Genomic DNA, 19,335 nt, shown 5'->3' on the forward strand with positions numbered 1-19,335 from the left:
TTGTCTTTTGTTGTTATATTTTTAAATGACACTTGCCACACATGCATTTGCCATACATACAACACCCACAAACAGTAAACATACTTGCCAGGCATACATCTGTCTATTTAAGAATTCAGTACATACCATTCCCCACTATTTCCAGTTATTTCCGCCTGCAGTTGCTGCTCGCCTTCTTAAAGTTCCTGTTTTTCTCTGCTCTCTATTGCTGGCTGGCTGCAGAAGTGCTATTAGTGTAACAACTTGTAAGGGACAAAGTTCTTAAATAAATAAGCACAAGAAATCCGCAAAACACCCAAGGAACACCTGAGCTATGGAGGGAGAAGACAGGTTGGTAAAAGGTTAAAAGGTGGGAGGGAACTGCTGTTGCCACCATTAACATAACCCTGTACTGTATATGGGGCTGCCTGTCAAGGAAACTCAGAAGCTTCAACTGAAAGTCTCATTCCTATGTTGGTGGCAAATCATCCCAGAATGTATGGCATTTGAATAGCTATGTAGATACATCCATTTATTTTTTGCTATGTTCTACGTCCACTGTTGGAGGCAAAATGCCTTTGAATACCAGTTGCTGAGTATCACAACTGGGGAGAGCACCTTTGTACTCGGGTCTTGCTTGTGGACTTCCCCTACATCTCTAACTAGCCACTGTAAGAAAGGATGCTAGACTAGATGGGCCTTTGACTTTATCCAGCAGGGCTTTTCTTACATTCTTTGAGAATTCTTCTGTCCAGCACTGATATAAATTAGATCTGTTCTAGAATGTCTGAATAGACATATATAGGATTGCACAATAAGCAGAGCTAAAATATATGGCAAAACACTGTTTTGTGAGCTTTGGGAAGCATAAGGCAGAATGATTATTCTGTTAATGACATCTACTTCATCTACCTTAATCAGAAAAAAACCATTCTGTTATGTTTTCCTTTATCCGAGAATTGGACAAGTCTTTGTCTCTTCAGCATGTGGTCAAGACATTTTCTCTTTTCCTAGGTAATTCTGTGAAGGGCTTTTCCTTGACAGCTGGCTGTAATACAGTATTGTACTACGCAACACAGGCTTTACTGCAATTGCAAATTACAACTTGGTTGCAGGATTAGGCACAGAGATGATCTGGTTTATGAGGGAAAATGCTCCTACTCTTCAGTGGAAGCCAATGGTCGCTAAGTAAATCTTCCATCAAAATAAGAGTTGGAAACTCAGTAATCATTCATTTGCTGGTATCTATTGCAGCATTGTGTCGTGGTTTCCATTGTCTATATAAAAATCAGAATGTGTGAAATTAGTACATCTATTATTTATGTCTGACATAAAAGAGGCCAGTTAAATTAAAAATATAAAGTGTTCGTACCATAAGTAACTTGTAGTAGTATATAGAAAGATGAACTGAAATTGCTATAATTTGCATGAATACAGATGCAGCTACATTATCAAGCAGTTTCAAGGCCCATTTAAAATGCTTTAGGTTTCTCATTTTATGGGGTGGGGGTGGGGAGATGTGTCTTTTGCTAATTAGGAACTTATACTACTTCAGAGAAATCGGTGCATAGCACTTGTGTGCCCTTGAAGAGAAGAAGAAAAGACTAGCTCTTAAATTGATTATTCTGAAGGGAAAGTTTCATTCCATATTCAAAACTGATTGTAAAACGATTTGATCACAGTTTACCTGTACTGAATATTTATGTGTGATATTGTGTAGTGTGTACTTTGACCTACAAATGCAGAGGAGACTGATTGGTGTTTGGATGGAAATCCTCCATCCAATAAATGAAGAAACATCTCAGTAAGTGCTACATTACAGTGGTGACTACTATTAAATGCCTAGCTAAGTGGCTGTCCAGTTTGATGGGGTCGGATGAATGGAGAAACAAGCCAAGCCCTTCTTGCTTCTAATTTCATTTCTTGAAGCTAGTTGTCCAGGCCCAGGCCATACCTCTGTGGCTGTCTTTACCTGCAGCAGCATCTGTGGCTAGCAGGCAGGCCTTCCAGCCACTCCTTGTTTCTCCCAGCAGTTACTCGCTCAGTATTATTATTCTGGGATTAGTGCAGGTGGGAATGGAGGAAGACAAATGCTTGCAGTCTGTGGTACAGTTTGCTGTGATACTGATCTCCTTGACATGCTGCAGACCAGGTATAACTGGGAGCGAAGACAAAGGCCCTGTTCTCACATCATAGTAAGCTTACTGGGATAGTATGAATGAGCTTGCTAAAAGAGGAGCAGAGCAACTGTGATCTTCCTGGCAGCCAGCATATTTGTGCATTTGCACAAAGTCATGGTTTGGCTTTCATGCAAACATGGCCAAATTGATTCTAACTTAGTTGGAATCAGCTTTCCTCTTTTCTCTCAGCTGTGTCCTGCTCAACAATAGCTGGAAGAAGTGGTAGTAGTTCTCTGTATACTCCTATGGGAGACAGTTTTCCTCTTCTCTTTCCCTTTGTCTCATAGTTTTTTGCAGGTATTGTTGTTGGCCTACCATTTTTCAGCCAAATATAAGGTATAAGAGCAGTGGTGGAGCTGATCCAGCTCTTTGCACAGCTGCATTGCATTTTCTCTCTTTCCCTTGCATGTCCTATTTTGCTGGTGAGTGTGGCTTAGTCAAAAATATTTTGTTGGCCAAATGTGGTGGCCTGGTTGACCTAACTAATCAGTGCAGAGGAGAGATCTTGGAGGAGTTAGTATTCCATAATTAGGGACACTTGATAGGGTGTATATGCTCAGCACTTCATTGGATGCCATTTTTTCATATTTATATTCTAAAAAAATAACAGAAAACAGGCACATGCCTTTGCAAACTGGAAATGTGCCCAAATAATTTTGTGCTCAATGTATTGTTTAGATTAGAAGATAGAGTTTAGAAGATTTATAATAATGGCCCCAAAGCATGAGTGCAAAACAGTAATTGTCAGTTTCAATAGCACCTAGTTTAGAAGGTTAGTGATTGATTGATTGATTGATTGATTGATTGATTGATACACATCTGCTCACTTGTGGAAGTGCTTTGTTGTTTAGCCACTGGCAGATATATTTTGCCTTGAAGAACAATAGACATGAGGGTGCCATTATTTTTATTTGTTTCGGATTGTTTTATTATCCCGTGGTGTAATTTCCTTTCGGACTGCCAGCTTAAGTGCACATTTGTTATGTAATTGCTTTAAGAAACTTCCTGTATTTTCATGTAGCTGTTCACATACTGATCTGTGATTCTGCTTGAGCTGTGGACTTGGGATGGAATTTAGGAAGGCAAGCCAGATTTCTCTAGTACTGCTCATTATTATCAATAGAGCTCCTGTCTTTTAGCTGATATAGCATCTCTGTTAGAAAATGATAGATTTGAGGATGAATTGGGAAGCTCATCAGATGTAATTAGAAGAATTGTTATGATTGTGTTACTTTCAGGTCATTGTCTGAATGACTTGGAAATGTGATGTAGTGGGTTTCTTTCTTTTTTTTAGTTGGCTGTTGATGAACTGTCAACAAAAAAACTTTTCAGCCAACATGTAATGATCCAAAACTGGCACTGTTTTGGTTTTGATGGGAACAATGAAAACTTATTTTAAGAAACTTAAGAAAGAAACTAATGTCTGCAAGATTGTTAACAGTGGCAAAGGCATGGTGAATTCTTCTGTATCATTAGAGTGTTAGAAAAGTCTGGTTTGGAATTCAGCCTTGTTAGAGAAACTAACACTACAGGTACCAAAGACATACATGTAGAGCAGTTTGAAGTCAATTCGAATGACATTGTTGCTTTTCTAAATAAAGGAAACAGTGGTTGGACACTTCCAGAAATGTATTGTTTGATGTGATATTTTGAGTTCACAGGTGTGGTACCTACAAGATTCTTTCTGTAAAAGAGGAATTGAAAAGAAAATACTGTCATGTTGGTTTGTATATGTTTTTTATTTTATTGTATAAAGAATTTAATGTTAACAGGTGATTGCCACTTCTGCTCAGGATGAATATTATTATTGGTAATTATATATGACATACAGCTTCCAGAAATGCTGCATATGTGTTGATTATGAAGAATACTTGCATAGTATCAGGATACTTGCATATCTAAATCAGGCATGAGCTCTGAACCAAATATCCTAAACCTTTGGAGAATTATTGTATCCAGTCTTTACTAAATTTGTACTTGTTTGACAAACAATTGGAACCTACTTATTTGTATCAGGTTGGAAATGATTGACTTTATAAGTCTTGTACTGTAAAGGAGTGGACTAAAATCTAGGCTTTGGGAGATTCAGAATAGCAGTGTGCTGCTCCAGCTCTGGGCCTTACATGATTTACTGATGGTGCTTTGCATTGTACTGAGTTTATGTTCAGCAAGATAATGGGAAATTTACAAATATAAATATTTGCAGTAATTGTGGTCACCTAGTGGAAGAACTGTATGCGTTGCTATCAGAATAGTAGTAGTAGTAAAAGCGAAATAAAGTCAGTATTGCTAACCAGAAAGATCTCACTTTGCCACCAAGTGTCCTATCCCTCCTTTCTGTAGCAGTAATCCAAACGATCAGTCCTCTTTCCTCAACTCTTTCTTTCATGGAGGAAGTAATGCCACATCTACCTCCTAAACGACATATAACTGACTCAGCACCCAGTTCCTTAGCAGGCTATTATGCCTAGTAACGAAAAATGAGCTGTGCTATCCCACATTGAAGTAAATTTGAATCTAAATCTAGGCCTAGTCTGTGTTAGATGCTTTTTATACTTGAATTAATATCCTAGTAGACTCAGAATTGACTTTTCATAAAGAACAGTCACAGCATCTGAGTTGGAAATGGTTAAGAATCCATATTCTTTTAATTAAATTCATTGGAAACATGTTGGTTTAAATTAAGGAGGAGTGGAGGAAGAGTAAAATGTTCTTTTGTTGAAAGGGGGGGAAACCATTTAAGTTAAAGCATGATTTTTTAAAAAGTCCAGTGCTTTGGAAAACTTTCCGTTGCTGGGGTTGTTTGGCTATATAAATTAGAGGCTGAGGAGTAGGTGTAATATGTGCAGGAGATTCTAACAGCTGTCTATTCCCATTGTGTGTTTTTAGTTAAAATTGTACAGGAAAATGTGCAAGGCAGAACAGAAATATATAGTACAGCTTTGAATGAAAAGCATCTGGACTGAAATCAGCAATGTGTTTTCAGGAAACCCAGTTACTGTCCATTTCAAGTTTCCCAAATACAGGGAGAGGTGCTTATGAGATCATAATTGGAAAAAACAGATGTATTCAGAGGACCTTTCCTGATAGTGATTTTTTTGCAAAGTGAGCATTGATCATTTTGGCAACCATTTCTTTTTCCAATAGAGATTTTGTGAAGAATTCATTTTAAAAACAACAACAAATCCTCCTGAAGAAGTGTGCATGCACACAGAAGCTTATATCCAGAACAAACTTGGTTGGTCTCTAAGGTGCTACTGGACAATTTTTTTATTTAAATCCTCCTTAGTTACTGGATTTTAAACTCTCTTTTAAAATCACACGCTGTACCCTGATTAAAGTACAAAAGGAAAACCAAAAAAGTCAACCTAAATATACAATGTCTACAGAACATTCAAAAAGCTTCAAAATCAAGACATTAAAACATATTCAAGCAACAGTTGTCCCAAACGCCCCTTACTAACAGTCACATTTAAGTCTTGAAGGTTAAAGTGTGCATACGTGTAATAGAACTGAACAGATAGCTGGAACTTTGACAGTTGTTTGCTGTTACTCCCAGAGAGAGGCAAGTGTCATGTCACTCTGTGTTTGCTGGAGGGTTTATTGGGAAGATACAGCACAGTATCATAAGCTATAAAAAAATCCATTTTTAAGCCCAGTATCTTGTCTCCATTAACCATCAGAGTATTCTTGTGTCCAGGAGTCTGAGCTCACCAGATAGACCTAAACACTGGACTCCTTCTCATGATGGACAATGACACTTAATTAGATGATATAAACCAAGTATTGATACACTAATGGGGAGGCCTTTTATATTCTGCCTGTTATGCTGTTAGCTGGCTATCTACATAATGAGCTTTATTCTTGGAGAAAGGACTCTGATATTATAGCCTCGGTGGTCTCTCTTTCTTGCAAGGGTATGTTGCATTGATAATTGTGGACTAAAATATAAGCGCTCTGTATATGTACATAAGGCCAAGCACCTATGAAAGTGTTGCTAAAAATAAGAGATCTGTGTGCCATAGACAAGGTATGATGGGACAGATCCCCATCTAATATATAAATTGGACCAACTGGAGTATCTGTTAGTCATAGGCTAACCCTATATACAGTATAAAAATTTGCTTTTAACATCAGTTTCATACTGTTTTATATAAAACTATGGCTAGTGAAAACATTGATGAATACTAATATTTTAATATTTAGAGACAATATTAAATGCTTAAAAGCCTGGGTGATCAGCACCTGGGATATTTTCTCCTCTTCCATGTTTCAGAAGTAGATGCTCTTTAAGATAACTTTATATTTGGGGAATTATACAGCATTTTTCTTGGTGGTGCCCTTCAATATTCTGATTATTCAAAAACAAATAAATATATGGTTTGCTTGAAACCATATATATTACACACATGTAATATATATATTACCATATATATGGTAATATATATATATATATTACATGCAGGTTTTGGTGTCCTCGGGTGTCTTCCCGTGTAAAAGTTGGGGTGTCTAGGCGACGTTTCGACGAGGTCTCACTCGTCATCTTCAGGCTGGTGCTTTCGGCTTCTTGTTACTGGAACAGAGCAGGATCTCAGTGTTTGAGTTCCTATAAATACTGTTGAGGGGGTGTGGTGTATAGCCTCCAATGTTCTGGGCAGAGAGGAAGTTCCCAGGCTAGTGTGCCTTTTCTTCTTTTGTTCCTTAATTACTTGAGGGATATCCTGAGTGATTTCTTGAGTGATATCCTGAGTACCACTTAGGTGGGTCATTAGGTGTGGATTAGTTGCTAAAGTCTTTGTGTCTTGACCTCTTGAACTTTGTGAAGAGTTTTTCTGAGAAGATGGCTGTACTGCACTTAGTTGTGCTCTGGCTTGGCTTCGTGTATAGGGGCGAGCTGTGGTTTTGTGGCATGTGTCAGCCAGATCTGTGTAGGGATTGCAGGGGGGTGCAGCATCCGGAGGTGCCTCCATGGTTTGGCTACTGGATGGTGTCTGTAATTTATCTGTGGAGAGGGTCTGGGTTTGGGTCTGGTGTGGTTGATTGGTGATGGCGTTCTGTGTGCCTCTGGATCTGGTGTCAGTTTTTGTGGGGAGGGCTAATTTCCAGATGTCTGGCAAGCGGGATGTGTCGTCACGCTTGTTCATGTTGTGAGGGTGTTTCTCTATCTCGATGGCTTCCATGATTATTCTCTTGTGGTGATGTTCCATGTTAAAGAGCAATTTGGAATCTGCAAAATTAATTTCGTGTCCTGTTTCTTTCATGTGTTGGAAAAGAGAGGAAGTTTTTTCTTCTTTTTTGACGGCATTCTTGTGTTCTGCGATACGTGCATTTATTCGTCTGTTTGTTTGTCCAATGTACGTGGCTGGGCAGACTTTGCAGGGTATTTCATAGACCCCTTGGTTTTCCAACTGGATTTTATCCTTGGGGTTTCTGAGGATATTGGCTATTTTTTGGTTGGTGCAAAAGGCTGTTTTGATATTGTGTTTATGGAGGATTTTGCTAATTTTATCTGTAGTGCCCTTGATATAAGGAAGGAGGGCCATGCCATTGTTTTCTTCTGTGTCTTGGTTTTTGGGGGGTGTTTCTTTTTGGATTAGCTTCGTAACCCTGTTTTGCTGGTATTCCTCTCTGCCCAGAACATTGGAGGCTATACACCACACCCCCTCAACAGTATTTATAGGAACTCAAACACTGAGATCCTGCTCTGTTCCAGTAACAAGAAGCCGAAAGCACCAGCCTGAAGATGACGAGTGAGACCTCGTCGAAACGTCGCCTAGACACCCCAACTTTTACACGGGAAGACACCCGAGGACACCAAAACCTGCATTCCTGTACCCGTGAAAATCTACGAAAGCATATATATTACATATATATATATTACACACATATAAACGGGAAAGAACAGCAACATTGAGCCTATATCATGTTGGTGTTTTAGCAAATATTCATTCACCTCATTAATTGTCTAGGTAGTAAGGTAAATGACATGTATCTTAGATGATAGGTTATACTGTCAACATTCAGAAAAACACTGGTGAATATGATCAGTTTGGTGTATAGGATGTTCCTAATTCCCCAGTGAGATCTAGAACTTGAAAGCTTTGTGGTTCTGAACCTCTTGCAGCTTTTCCTGTGTACTTCAGGTAGAGAATTTAAAATATGTTCTTCTCCATGTAGAACCTGTGCTGAAATGTTTACAGTTTCTTTATGTGTTAGGTTTTATGCATTAGTACTATCATTGAAGTTGGCAAACACACCCCTTTGTGATATTTGTCTGGCTGCTTGTTTTGTGTCAGCCAATTTCTAGTGTTCTCATAGTGCATCACAGTCTTCCCCAATTTGGTGCCCTCCAGATGATTTGGACTACAACTCCCAGCAGCCCCAGCCAACCTACTTCTTACCCCATCACTGGTATGTATTATTGTATTTTAGTGTTTTGTTGGAAGCTGCCCAGAGTGGTTGGGGAAACCCAGCCAGATGGGTGGGGTATAAATAATAAATTATTATTATTATTATTATTATTATTATTATTATTAGTCCTCAAGTAAGCAGGTGGCTTTGAGGAAATCACACAGCAACCACTGTATAGAACTCACCACATACAACAGCTGCCATACTGATGAAATTTGAAGCTGCCTGTATGTGGCAGACATCTTGCATGAAATGATCCTTCAAAACTACAAATACATCAGTTCAATCAACCAAAACATCTGGGAAGTACTGCATGTTGTACAGTCTCACTGTGTGTCTCAGTGCATCTCAAATTGCAGCTGTGATTGTGGGAATTCCTTGAGACTTTGACAAGCACACCATATACATGGTTACAGTGGGGAAAATAAATTGTGTGAATTTGTCTTCAGAAGTCTTTCTGTATGAATGTGAATTAAAAGAGAGAACAGTTGCTATAGATGAATGAAAAAAATAATTTGTCAAAACAAAAACAAATGTCTGATATGCTTTCCAGAAAGCAAGTTAAGGAAGCAGGAAAATGGCATTGCTTCATACATGTCCAACTGGAGCCTGGCTAAGTCAATGTGTGGTTCCATCCGTGACTTTCCCACCTCTCAAATGGGAAATTGCTATGATCCTTTTATACTGACAAGTTTGGAGGAGGAAGTTCTGAGCAGAAATCTCACCTCCCTCTTAACATTCTTAGTATTGTGTGTAACTAGGGGGGAGTGAAACAGGTGCTTTGGTTTTACAAACTTTCCTTTATTCTTCATTCTTGTCAGCAACTGAATTATTGCAGTGGGGAAGCTGGATACTGTTCACTGTATTGACCAGATGATAATTGCATTGGGGGTGGGAAGAGAAATATCTTGCAATGAACTTTCTCCTCTTTTCTAGGCTCAATTTACAAAATCCTCTGATGCCCTGTCCCATTCAGGATAGCTCTCTGGCTCTAACTAGCAGATTCAGGATGTGGTGCTTTCTGTTCTTCCAGAAAGAAGAGGGTAATTTGGCAAAAGCTGTAATAAGCTATTTTCTCCTTCTGGCTTTCACAGCTTTTCCTTGTGGCACTCTCAACAGCCAGTGATGTGGGGTGTAAAATTTTCAGTGCTGTTTCATAGCTTCATCAGCAACAATGGATGACTTCCAATAGCAAGTATTAGGGAAGCTTAGCCATTTCAAAGTTTATAGCTTGATATACAGTACTAATTACAGGTAAAATGAACATGCTAAATTAGATCACTCTCAAGGATATCAGAAAATGTTGCAGTGCAAACTGAAAATATTCCAATGCTAATTGCCTCAGTTCAGACTTTTCTGGAAATTCCACATCTTTGGCAACAGCCCACATGAAGAATTTGGCTACCTGCCTACTGCTCTGTAGCAACAGCAACACCTCCATACCTGCCTGAGTCTTAGAACATTGCCTACATGGTTTGTTTTATCGTTCTTTATAGCTGTTGAATTTACTTAGTTTTTGTTTATTGGAAGCTAAGGGTTCAGGCCTTCTTTTGGGGGTGTTGGTGGGAGGGAATGAACATGAGCATGAACTAGAAGTTGTTCAAAGTTCTGCCCCAAAATGAACTTAATTCTCCTTTAGATTACCTAGCAGTTATGGAAACTACTTCCAGGCAGGGCTCTTTTTTTCCACTGGAACTCAGTTTCAGCACCTCTCAGGAGGCATTAATGGTGAGTCCCTCTTTTTCTAGAAAAATAGCACAGCTCTCAGAGATGTTTGAAGTGGTTCATTGAACTGAACTAGTTCATTCCAAACCCTGCTTATCATTGCAGATGTATTGCCCCCACAAACTAGGCCTTGAACTGTGCTTCTTCAAGGCAAACAACACTGTTACAAGCAAAGTGTGACCTTTAAAAGCCTTCTTTTGTTTGAAAAGCTGCTTCAGGAAGGGACAGTTTAAGAGTTAGAAGCAGGGAGTAAAGTACTCCCTGCACCTATCTTAATGTTTCCAGAGAACAACAAAACAGTTGCCTGAGTATCATTACTGATCAAGAGCTTCATTAACTACAAAACCCAACATTTGGGATCCCCTCCAAATCTTTCATAGGATTTTGTAGTAATTTTGTAGCTCTACCCAAGCCAGTACTGTCTTAGCACCCCAGAGTCTTTGGGCTATATTAAGACAAGGTGTTTTAGATCCATTATGAAATTTGGACAACAGTGCATTGTAGGAAGATGGGGGATAACGTCAACCCTTTCCCTGCATAGATTTCCCATTGTAAGTGCTCCCTAGCTGCCCCATAATAGGTGCTTGGGTGAAGGCATTTACGCCAGAAAACAGTGCAGTATGGAAGGGTTCTGCCTTCCCATCCCCACAGTACTAAGGTCTTGATTAATTCAGAGGGAGGAAGAGAGAGTTGTTGCTTTTAAAAAATGAAAAGTTTGGGAGAACCAATCATGGATCTCAAACATATATAATTTGGCCCACTGCTGCAGAAATTGGGTGAGGCATATATCATATCATATCATATGCACATCAGGAAGTCATCAATGGTGTAAAGCTGATGCAGAGTATGCATACTGTTTCCAGTGTGATTTTTGGCAGAAGCAACAAGACTTAAGCACTTTTCTTTAAAAAAGAAAGAAGAAAAGAAAGAGTCTTTACAAGGGTAAAAAAAAGAGAGATGAAACAGGCCCAGAAAGGAATGCTGGCAGCACATCCCATACAGGATGAATGTAGGGAAAACCATCAAGTGGAACAACTTCTAGCCTAGACTTGGCATGGAAGTTGATGTCTTGTGCAGTGAATCTGAGAAGTAAAAGCTTTTTCAAAAATGTCATTAAAAATGAATGTTTAAAAGAATAGAAAATGTGACTTGGCAACAAAGAAAGCAGAACCTCCCCTCACTTCCCAGAACATGCATGCAGCTTGCATGGTGTAGTGTGATGTAATGGTTAGTGTAAGACTAGGACCTGGAAGACAAAGGGTTCAAATCCTCACTCAGCCATGAAACGCATTGGATGACCTTGAACGAGTCTTGGCCTAATCTTCACAGGGTTGTGAAGTAGATTAAATGAAGCAGGAGAACCCTGTACACTGCCATAAGCTCCTTGGAGCAATGGCAGGATATAAATATACAAAATAATAAATAAATATTTTTTTTCTAAAATGCCATTAAATCACTTTCTTCAAAGAAGGTTTTAGTTGTGTTGCTACAGGGGAAAAAATGAACTTCATTGAGAATATTGGGATCGGTGGTGTGTGGCTGGTTTTTTTTAAAGGGATCTGTATTTAAACTACATTATCCAGGATGCAGATGGCGCAGAGCCTAGGACTTGCCGATCAGAAGGTCGGCAGTTCGAATCCCCATGACGGGGTGAACTCCTGTTGCTCGGTCCCTGCTCCTGTCAACCTAGCAGTTTGAAAGCACATCAAAGTGCAAGTAGATAAATGGGTACCTCTCTGACGGGAAGGTAAACGGCATTTCCGTGCCCTGCTCTGGTTTGCCAGAAGCGGCTTAGTCCTGCTGGCCACATGACCCGGAAGCTGTACGCCGGCTCCCTCGGCCAATAAAGCGAGATGAGTGCCGCAACCCCAGAGTCAGTCACGGCTGGACCTAATGGTCAGGGGTCCCCTTTACCTTTATGTGTACCTTTACCCATTATCCAGTAATACACACTGGGTAGAATTCAGTGTTGTACTATTACAAACATTTTGCTTGACAAATGGAGCAATTCTGCCCCTCCCTTTCTGGATATTCTCCAACACCAGCAGCCCTACCAAGGGAGGGGGCGCAGGGAAGCAAGGGGAAACTCCCATTGTGTAAGTGCTTGCATGGGGCTTCTGCTGATGGGGTTTGTTAAGTGAATCCTGATCATGAAGTTTTATCTAAAAGATACACAAGTGAAAGTTGCGCCTGCTCATTCCCCCCCATCCCACTGCAGTTCCTCATACTACACGTTAGCTCTTTCCTAAGGGTCCTCTAACCTCAGGAGAGGTTTTTCAGGGAGCTGTAGTGGGCCAGAAAATCCTGTTATACAAACAGACTTATAGCTGCCTAACTTTGGATGCAACTTATGAAATGATGTGTGTTGTAAAAAGGTAAAGGGACCGCTGACCAGGCCAGGTCCAGTTGTGGCCGACTCTGGGGTTGCGGCGCTCATCTCACTTTATTGGCCGAGGGAGCCGGTGTACAGCTTCCGGGTCATGTGGCCAGCATGACTAAGCTGCTTCAATATTTGAAGGACCATCCCTTATTTTTATATTATGTATGTTCTTCACCACCCTGGAATCTATTGGATGAAGGGCAGTATACAAATAATTTAAACAAATAAATAAAATTTAAAAAGTGCTTGGTTCCATTTGACCAGGCTGACTGCCATCCACCTGCAGCAGTGCTGATTTACTAGATCTGTGCTGCTGCTCTCCAGAGACAGTTTACCTCTTTGGTAAAGGTAAAGGACCCCTGACAGTTAAATCCAGTCGCGAAAGACTCTGGGGTTGCGGCGCTCATTTCATCATGTGGCCAGCATGACTAAGCCGGTTTTGGCGAAACCAGAGAAGCACATGGAAATGCTGTTTACCTTCCCACTGGAGCAGTACCTATTTATCTACTTTCACTTTGACGTGCTTTCGAACTGCTAGCTAGGCAGGAGCTGGGACTGAACAATGGGAGCTCACCCCGTCGCGGGGATTCGAACAACTGACCTTCTGATCTTTAAGCCCTAGGCTCAGTGGTTTAAACCACAGCATCACCCATGTCCCTTTACCTCTTTGAAGAGGGTGGAAACCATACTTGCAAATGATTCGAGAAAGGCTCCAGTCCCACATGCCATTGCTGTGTTGAGAGTGCCACTGCTTTTGTAACCTAAATGGCACCATTCACAAGTGGACAGTATCAGGCTTAGGGGAACCCAGAGATTGTAGAAGCACAAGTAATTTCTATGACAAACTCTAAGGGGAACTTCAAAAACATCCCCCAAAGGATTGAGCGTGCTCAGTTGCTATGGAGTTTGGGATATGAGGAGAGGAAGGAAATGGAGTGGATACAATAGAAGAATAGAGTCTTTTGCAGCTCTTGCTATGTATATGGATTTTTCAAGAGAGTTTTTATAGCAATACATAAAATGACTTGCCAGATCTAACATCACACAAAAAGTGACAGGTGCCTTTCCCCTTTCCACCATACGTCCTGCCCCTTTCATTGAAAGTTCCATCTTTTGCTATAAATTTTATATTGTTTAATATAAGTTTGATACAAATTATTCAAAAAAGTGATTACAAAAGTTTGTTTTAGGGTATCATGTGACCTGTGTACATGGCTGTCTCAGTGCTACAAATCTGACAGTGGGTTTTGAATCCCCGAATAGATACTAAATGTTTGGGTTGCACCTCCCCCCCCCCCGTAGATGTCATCACTAGCATCCAGCCTAGTGTTTGAAATTCCAGTGTGTGTATACTGTGATCTCTTCAGGGTAGCCTGCCCTTTGCCCCAGCTACAGAACAGATGTAGATGACCCAACCATCCTTACCCCAAGGCTTTATGAATGCTATGACCACTATGAATAAGCCTTTCCATTGACCATTGACCAAACCAATGAGCTTTTTGGAAGACAGGGACATGCCTCTGGGATATGAGAACTAGGAAAGGTATAAATGTGAAGGCTGTTTTTTCTTACTACACTTGTCTATTGATTTATAAAATCTGTTTTCTTCTCGGGGCTAAGATGCAGAAAATGATTATTTGTTACAGAAGTTCCATGTCTTTCTGTGGAGATCCTATAGACTAGGAAATCCAAATATTTTTATTAAGGGGATTTAATGGAACCACTAGTATATGTGCATTGCAGAAATACTCAATTTTCATTAAATAATATGCTGCACAAGAGATAAAATTAACTTTGTGCTATTTCTGAAAAGAAACTCTAGCCATAGGTAGTTCTGATTACTCGCTGTCTCTTTCACTTTATATTTAACAACATTTATTTGCTGCGATCTTTCTGTGTTTGACAAACCCACCACCTGCAACAGCTCCAAGAGAGGAGGAAGGGGATTCCTTCTACTGTAATTCCCAGTCTCTAAGCATAAGCTGCTCCACTGAGCATTTTGATGGATGCCCTTGGCTCACTTTTAATCTTCAAACCAGTATTGGCTTTTCCTTGGCATGCCAGGTGAGATGCATGCAAAAGAGGAGATCTGAGAGTGGAACAAGAGTAGAAAGTGGGAAAGGTTAATGTAGCAGAAGGATGCAGGTTAATCAATATGCATAAAGACTCATACAAAAGAAAGCCCATGTTTGGGTCCACTTTATTCTCTAACTTCTCTGCATGAATTCTGAGGGTGGTGTCAATTGTTGAAATGTGAAAGTCCCTGGAGGTAAAAGTTCTTCATTGCATATTTATCAAAATGAAGAATCACTGAGCAACAAGAGCTGTTACGTTACACAAGTCAGAGTCATTTAGTCATTTGCTAGCTACTGTGGAATTACTGAATTTCCAGTCAACCCAACTGGCAAATGTTTTTGTCTCCACTGAAAATAAGCGTTTCTAAGGGTAAGTGTGAGCCATCTCTACTGGCATAGTCTGTCAGCTGACATGGTAGGTGGTGGACCCTAAAGTGGCTCTGTGGTCTAAGCACCCACAATCCTGGACTCATACCAAGGGGTTTGTGGTTAAAACCCTGGATGCTTAGTGGGAATTCTAGAATGTGCCTTAGGATAGTTTGCTTCTTCCACAAGCTCTAGTGGCTGACTATACAATATTTCCCCTGCCCTCCCTTCAGCTTACAGAGCAGATATTTTGTACATATGTTCTGCAAATGGATGAGATTATCTCACCTCAGGTATGAAGCGCAATATCCACAAACCACATCAACAATCTTAGACCCCCTAACCACACTGTAAAACTTTTTAGAACAAAGAAAGTTTATATTCCAGAGGGCTTGATGATGAGAAACTTTTTGATTTTGCTTGTTTTGTGCCCCCTCAGCTTTATGTATGTCAATTTCTTTTCACAAGCCCTGAAAGAAATGGATTTCGAAATAAAAACCTTTGAAAAAATATTGATCATTTTGACAAAAAAAAAAAATATGAAAATTCTTTTTAAAAAAACCAGGTGGGGGGGTTGTTGTTCTAAAATAAAGTTAGGTATTGTAACCCTGTTGCACTTCTCCCTTTCCTGCACACACTATTTTCCGAACAACAGCAAGATTTTAAAAATGGATGGGTTTTGAATTCCTTAGGGAGCACTTTCCAGTGAAATAGAGTTGAAATGGGTTAGGTTTTCAAGCTTGGTCTAAAACCATGAGAACAAGAAGATTACTTTGCAGGGGATGGTGGAAGAATCACCACAATATGAAAAACGATGTGTGTCACAACACATTATTGTGTCAGCTGCATTGTGTAGGTGTGTCATGGGAATGCTCCCCATGCTCTTCCCAGGGCTGGAAGGGGGTTAGTTTATCCTCCGGTTTGCTAGTAAAACTGAATTAATGTGGCTCGAAATTATGCATTGTCTAAAATCTGTGTCACCAAATTGGAAAGTTTGGAAAGCTGTGTAGGGATTTCAAGGAGACTTAGCAAAGAAATACTGTTGTTAATATGAGTACTAGCTTAACTACCCCTTCCTTCACAAAGTTTTTAGTCTACTTTATTACATGCCAACTTAGCTGCTACTCTTCCACTTATGTACATTTTGTTAAAGCATCTGTTTTAGACAAGAAACAAACTAGAGTAAGGTTACCGGACGCCCCCGTTTCCTGGGGACAGTCCCTGGATTTACAAATCAGTCCCCATACAAAATCCATTGAAGTTAAAAAGTGTCCCCAGATTCATTGAAAAAAATCTGGTAACCTTAAACTAGAAGTCATTTGTTGCTCAAAGAGAGGAAATATCTCTGACCATTTTCCACTGGGTATCTATGGATACTAATTCCTAAAATCTTAGCTGCTTGCTGGTCTCTGGGAAGTTTGATGTGCTTTTCTGACTGCTCCCTTGAATTGTCAGTGCTGGCTTGTAGCTCCTTGCTTCTTCTGCAGTAGTTAACGTCCCTGGGAAAGAGCTTATGGGCCTTGCCCAGTCCCTTTGCAAATCTGGTAGCCAGTCTTTCCACTGCTACCCTCTAGCGGCTGTCATGCCTTACTGCTATGACAGCAGCTCGGAGTGGGTGAGGCAAATAAGGCGAGGAGAGAAAAATCAATGCACAGAGAAAGCGAGACTGGGAAGAAGGAGAAGGGAGGAGTCGCCTCATCAGCCATTCCTGTCTTACAGGGTCCCAGCTGTCATTGGTAAAAGAGGAGGGAGGGAGAGGATTTACTATTGTGTGAAACAAGTGGGAGGGGGCAAGACAGAGAGGAAGACGAGGAAAGGAAGGAAGCACCATTTGTTTCACCTGAGCTTGAGCTGCTTTGCAAGCTGGTACTACTCCTAGGTTGGAGGATAGGAGCTGGTTCTATCCCTGCCACAACAGCCGAACGTCATGTCTGGTTATCAGGGCAAGAAGAACATCCCCAGGATAACAGTGAGTGGCTTAACATAGCTTCTTTCGTTCTCCCCACCCTCCGCTCTTCATGTTTGCTGCATTTATGCTTCTGTCTTCACATTTGTTTTGTATTAGTTTACTCTTCCCCACCAGCTACTACCCATGTCAGTCTAGTTTTGTAAGAAGCTGGTGCTGATTCAATTCATATTTGCGAGGGATATTAAAAAGCCAGCCAGCTTGCAAAAATGAGGAGGTGCATGCAGGGGCAGCCCTGATTAAGTAAATCTTGGGACTTCCATAAACTACAATTGACACGGAGGGGGGGCCCTTCATTGTCTTGTGCTGTTAAATTACTGTCTGGGAGGACTGTACTTGTGTGAAGCAGTGATATCAGACTGCAGTATCTTCAAGCCCCAAAATGTTGCTATCAAATCTCTCTTCTCTCCCCCCCCCCCCCACTCCCCCTTCATGTCTGTTGTCCATGTCTGTGGGGCATGGTGAGGATTTAGTGACATTCTGTTTTCAACCATGCATGTTGGGAATAGATGTCCCTCCTTGTTCAGTTCAGGATGTTTGATCACTTTTTAAATGCTTTGGACAGACCCTTGTTTTTGTTTTTTGTTCTGTCACCACTCCTTTTTTTCTTTAAAAGCAGGAACACTGGTATGCCTAAGTTGCCTGCTGCATAGTTTCGTTTGCTGCATATTTGGGTGCGTCATGTGCTTTGACTGGCTCAGGAAAAAGAGGAATTGATTCATCTGTAAATGTGAAAGCTTTGTTTTACAAATGAATGTGAAATATATAATTTTCTCTTCTTCTAAATAATGGTTTGCTTGTTAACATGAAATAAAAACTGTCTGTTGGAGAGCATGGGGGGAAATACCGTGGAAAATAGCAGTGTGTTTTGCATCTTTGCATCTGTGTGTGCCCTGCAGATGCATTTCCAGTGGCTTCATACTCCACCCTGATTTATTGTTGATGCAATGAAACGGCTTGCAGAGGGGGTACCCCCTTGGTCTTTAATAGGCCTGGGGTTTATTGTCGCTGGCTTCAGATGCAAGGAGTGCAGCTGTGCTTTGTCTCCAATGCATTTTAATGAAATCTTTTGTGGGATAGGGTATGCATTGGGGGAACGGGTGGCTACTCCATCTTTGAGGCAAACAAAGGAAGCAGCACAACCAAGCATGCACACACACTCGCACACACACTGGGTTGGAGGGGGGAGAGGCTTAGCAGATATTTTGTCTTCCACTGTACTTGTTTAGAGGGCAACTAATTTCACTAAAGGATTGCCTTTTCTGATGGGATTTTATTGAGTGCTTTCTTTTGTTTGCCCATTTAATGGCTTAAAAGCATTTGTGGGACATATTTTCCTACCTGTGACCTTAAATAAGGGATGAGTTTATGTTAACTATAGCTGCCAGTTTGTTTTTGTCACCAGCCCACCCACCCCACCCCCACTGAAACAGCCAGTTTTCTTGAACCTTTTTTGGAACAGATATTTTTCTTTTCAGGTGAAAAACACTGAGAGTCACAGACTAGACAGTTGGGACTAATTATATAAAAGAAGTAGACATAGCCAGTATCTTATTTTACGCTCACATTTCTGGCAGTACTGAATTATTTGCCTTTAATGCCAAAGTCATTTAATATTTAAGCCGATTTTTACCTGCTTTCAGATTAAGCAGCTAGGTGTGTACATGCACAGTATAATACTATAAAGCAGCCATGTAAAAGTGTTACATTTTCTTCTCTCTTAGGTCTAGAAGGTGTGACCTACATTAGCTAGCTAAATCCCATGATATTGTTTTCTTTTGTGCTGCTGCACCTGACTGCAGCAGTTTTGCCTCTTTGACGCTCTGTGCAGTGGGGCCGCACCTATCTTGGTATTCAGCATATGCTTTCTTATGCTTTCTTTGAAATAGAGGAAAGTCCAGCTGCACTAGGGTCCAGCTGCTCACGATTGTGTGTTGTTTCGTAGTTCTTCTTTGGTTATTTTATGGCTGCAATTAGCTTAAAAAATTATGGCATTTAGTGCTGTGGATCTAAAGTCAGGATAAAAGTAGTAATAATAAATAAATTCTTTGAGGGTGATATTATTCTTTCCAGGGGTTTTTAAAGCATTCTCAGCAGCACTCTCTCAAATTAATGTCATTTTAAAAAGCAGTTCAAGATGGTGTAGCTGGAAAATAAATGTTAAAGTTAGGTATTCACCTTTAAAGATGTACACCTAACAGTCCTCTGATAGTGTTAATAATTGTCAATTCTATACCACATGGTAACCACATA

At 40.4% G+C, this 19,335-nt stretch overlaps 1 protein-coding gene across 4 annotated transcripts in view; it reads left to right on the forward strand.

The window, feature by feature from the left end:
• Positions 1 to 19,335, forward strand: part of DPYSL3 (dihydropyrimidinase like 3) — a 57,058-nt gene that overhangs the window by 5,913 nt on the left and 31,810 nt on the right. The window contains exon 1 of one of the 4 annotated variants that reach the window (XM_081900117.1): positions 16,866 to 17,085. The exons of 2 other annotated variants lie outside the window; for them this stretch is intronic. In XM_081900117.1, the coding sequence (XP_081756243.1) occupies positions 17,044 to 17,085 (42 nt within the window). In that variant the 5' untranslated portion in view covers positions 16,866 to 17,043. Of the gene's footprint in view, positions 1 to 16,865; positions 17,086 to 19,335 lie in introns of those variants that run through there. One more of the 4 variants, XM_081900118.1, reaches the window with a different exon arrangement.

Source organism: Podarcis melisellensis (genome assembly GCF_964234715.1).
Source record: "Podarcis melisellensis genome assembly, chromosome: 2".
NCBI classification, from domain to species: domain Eukaryota; kingdom Metazoa; phylum Chordata; class Lepidosauria; order Squamata; family Lacertidae; genus Podarcis; species Podarcis melisellensis.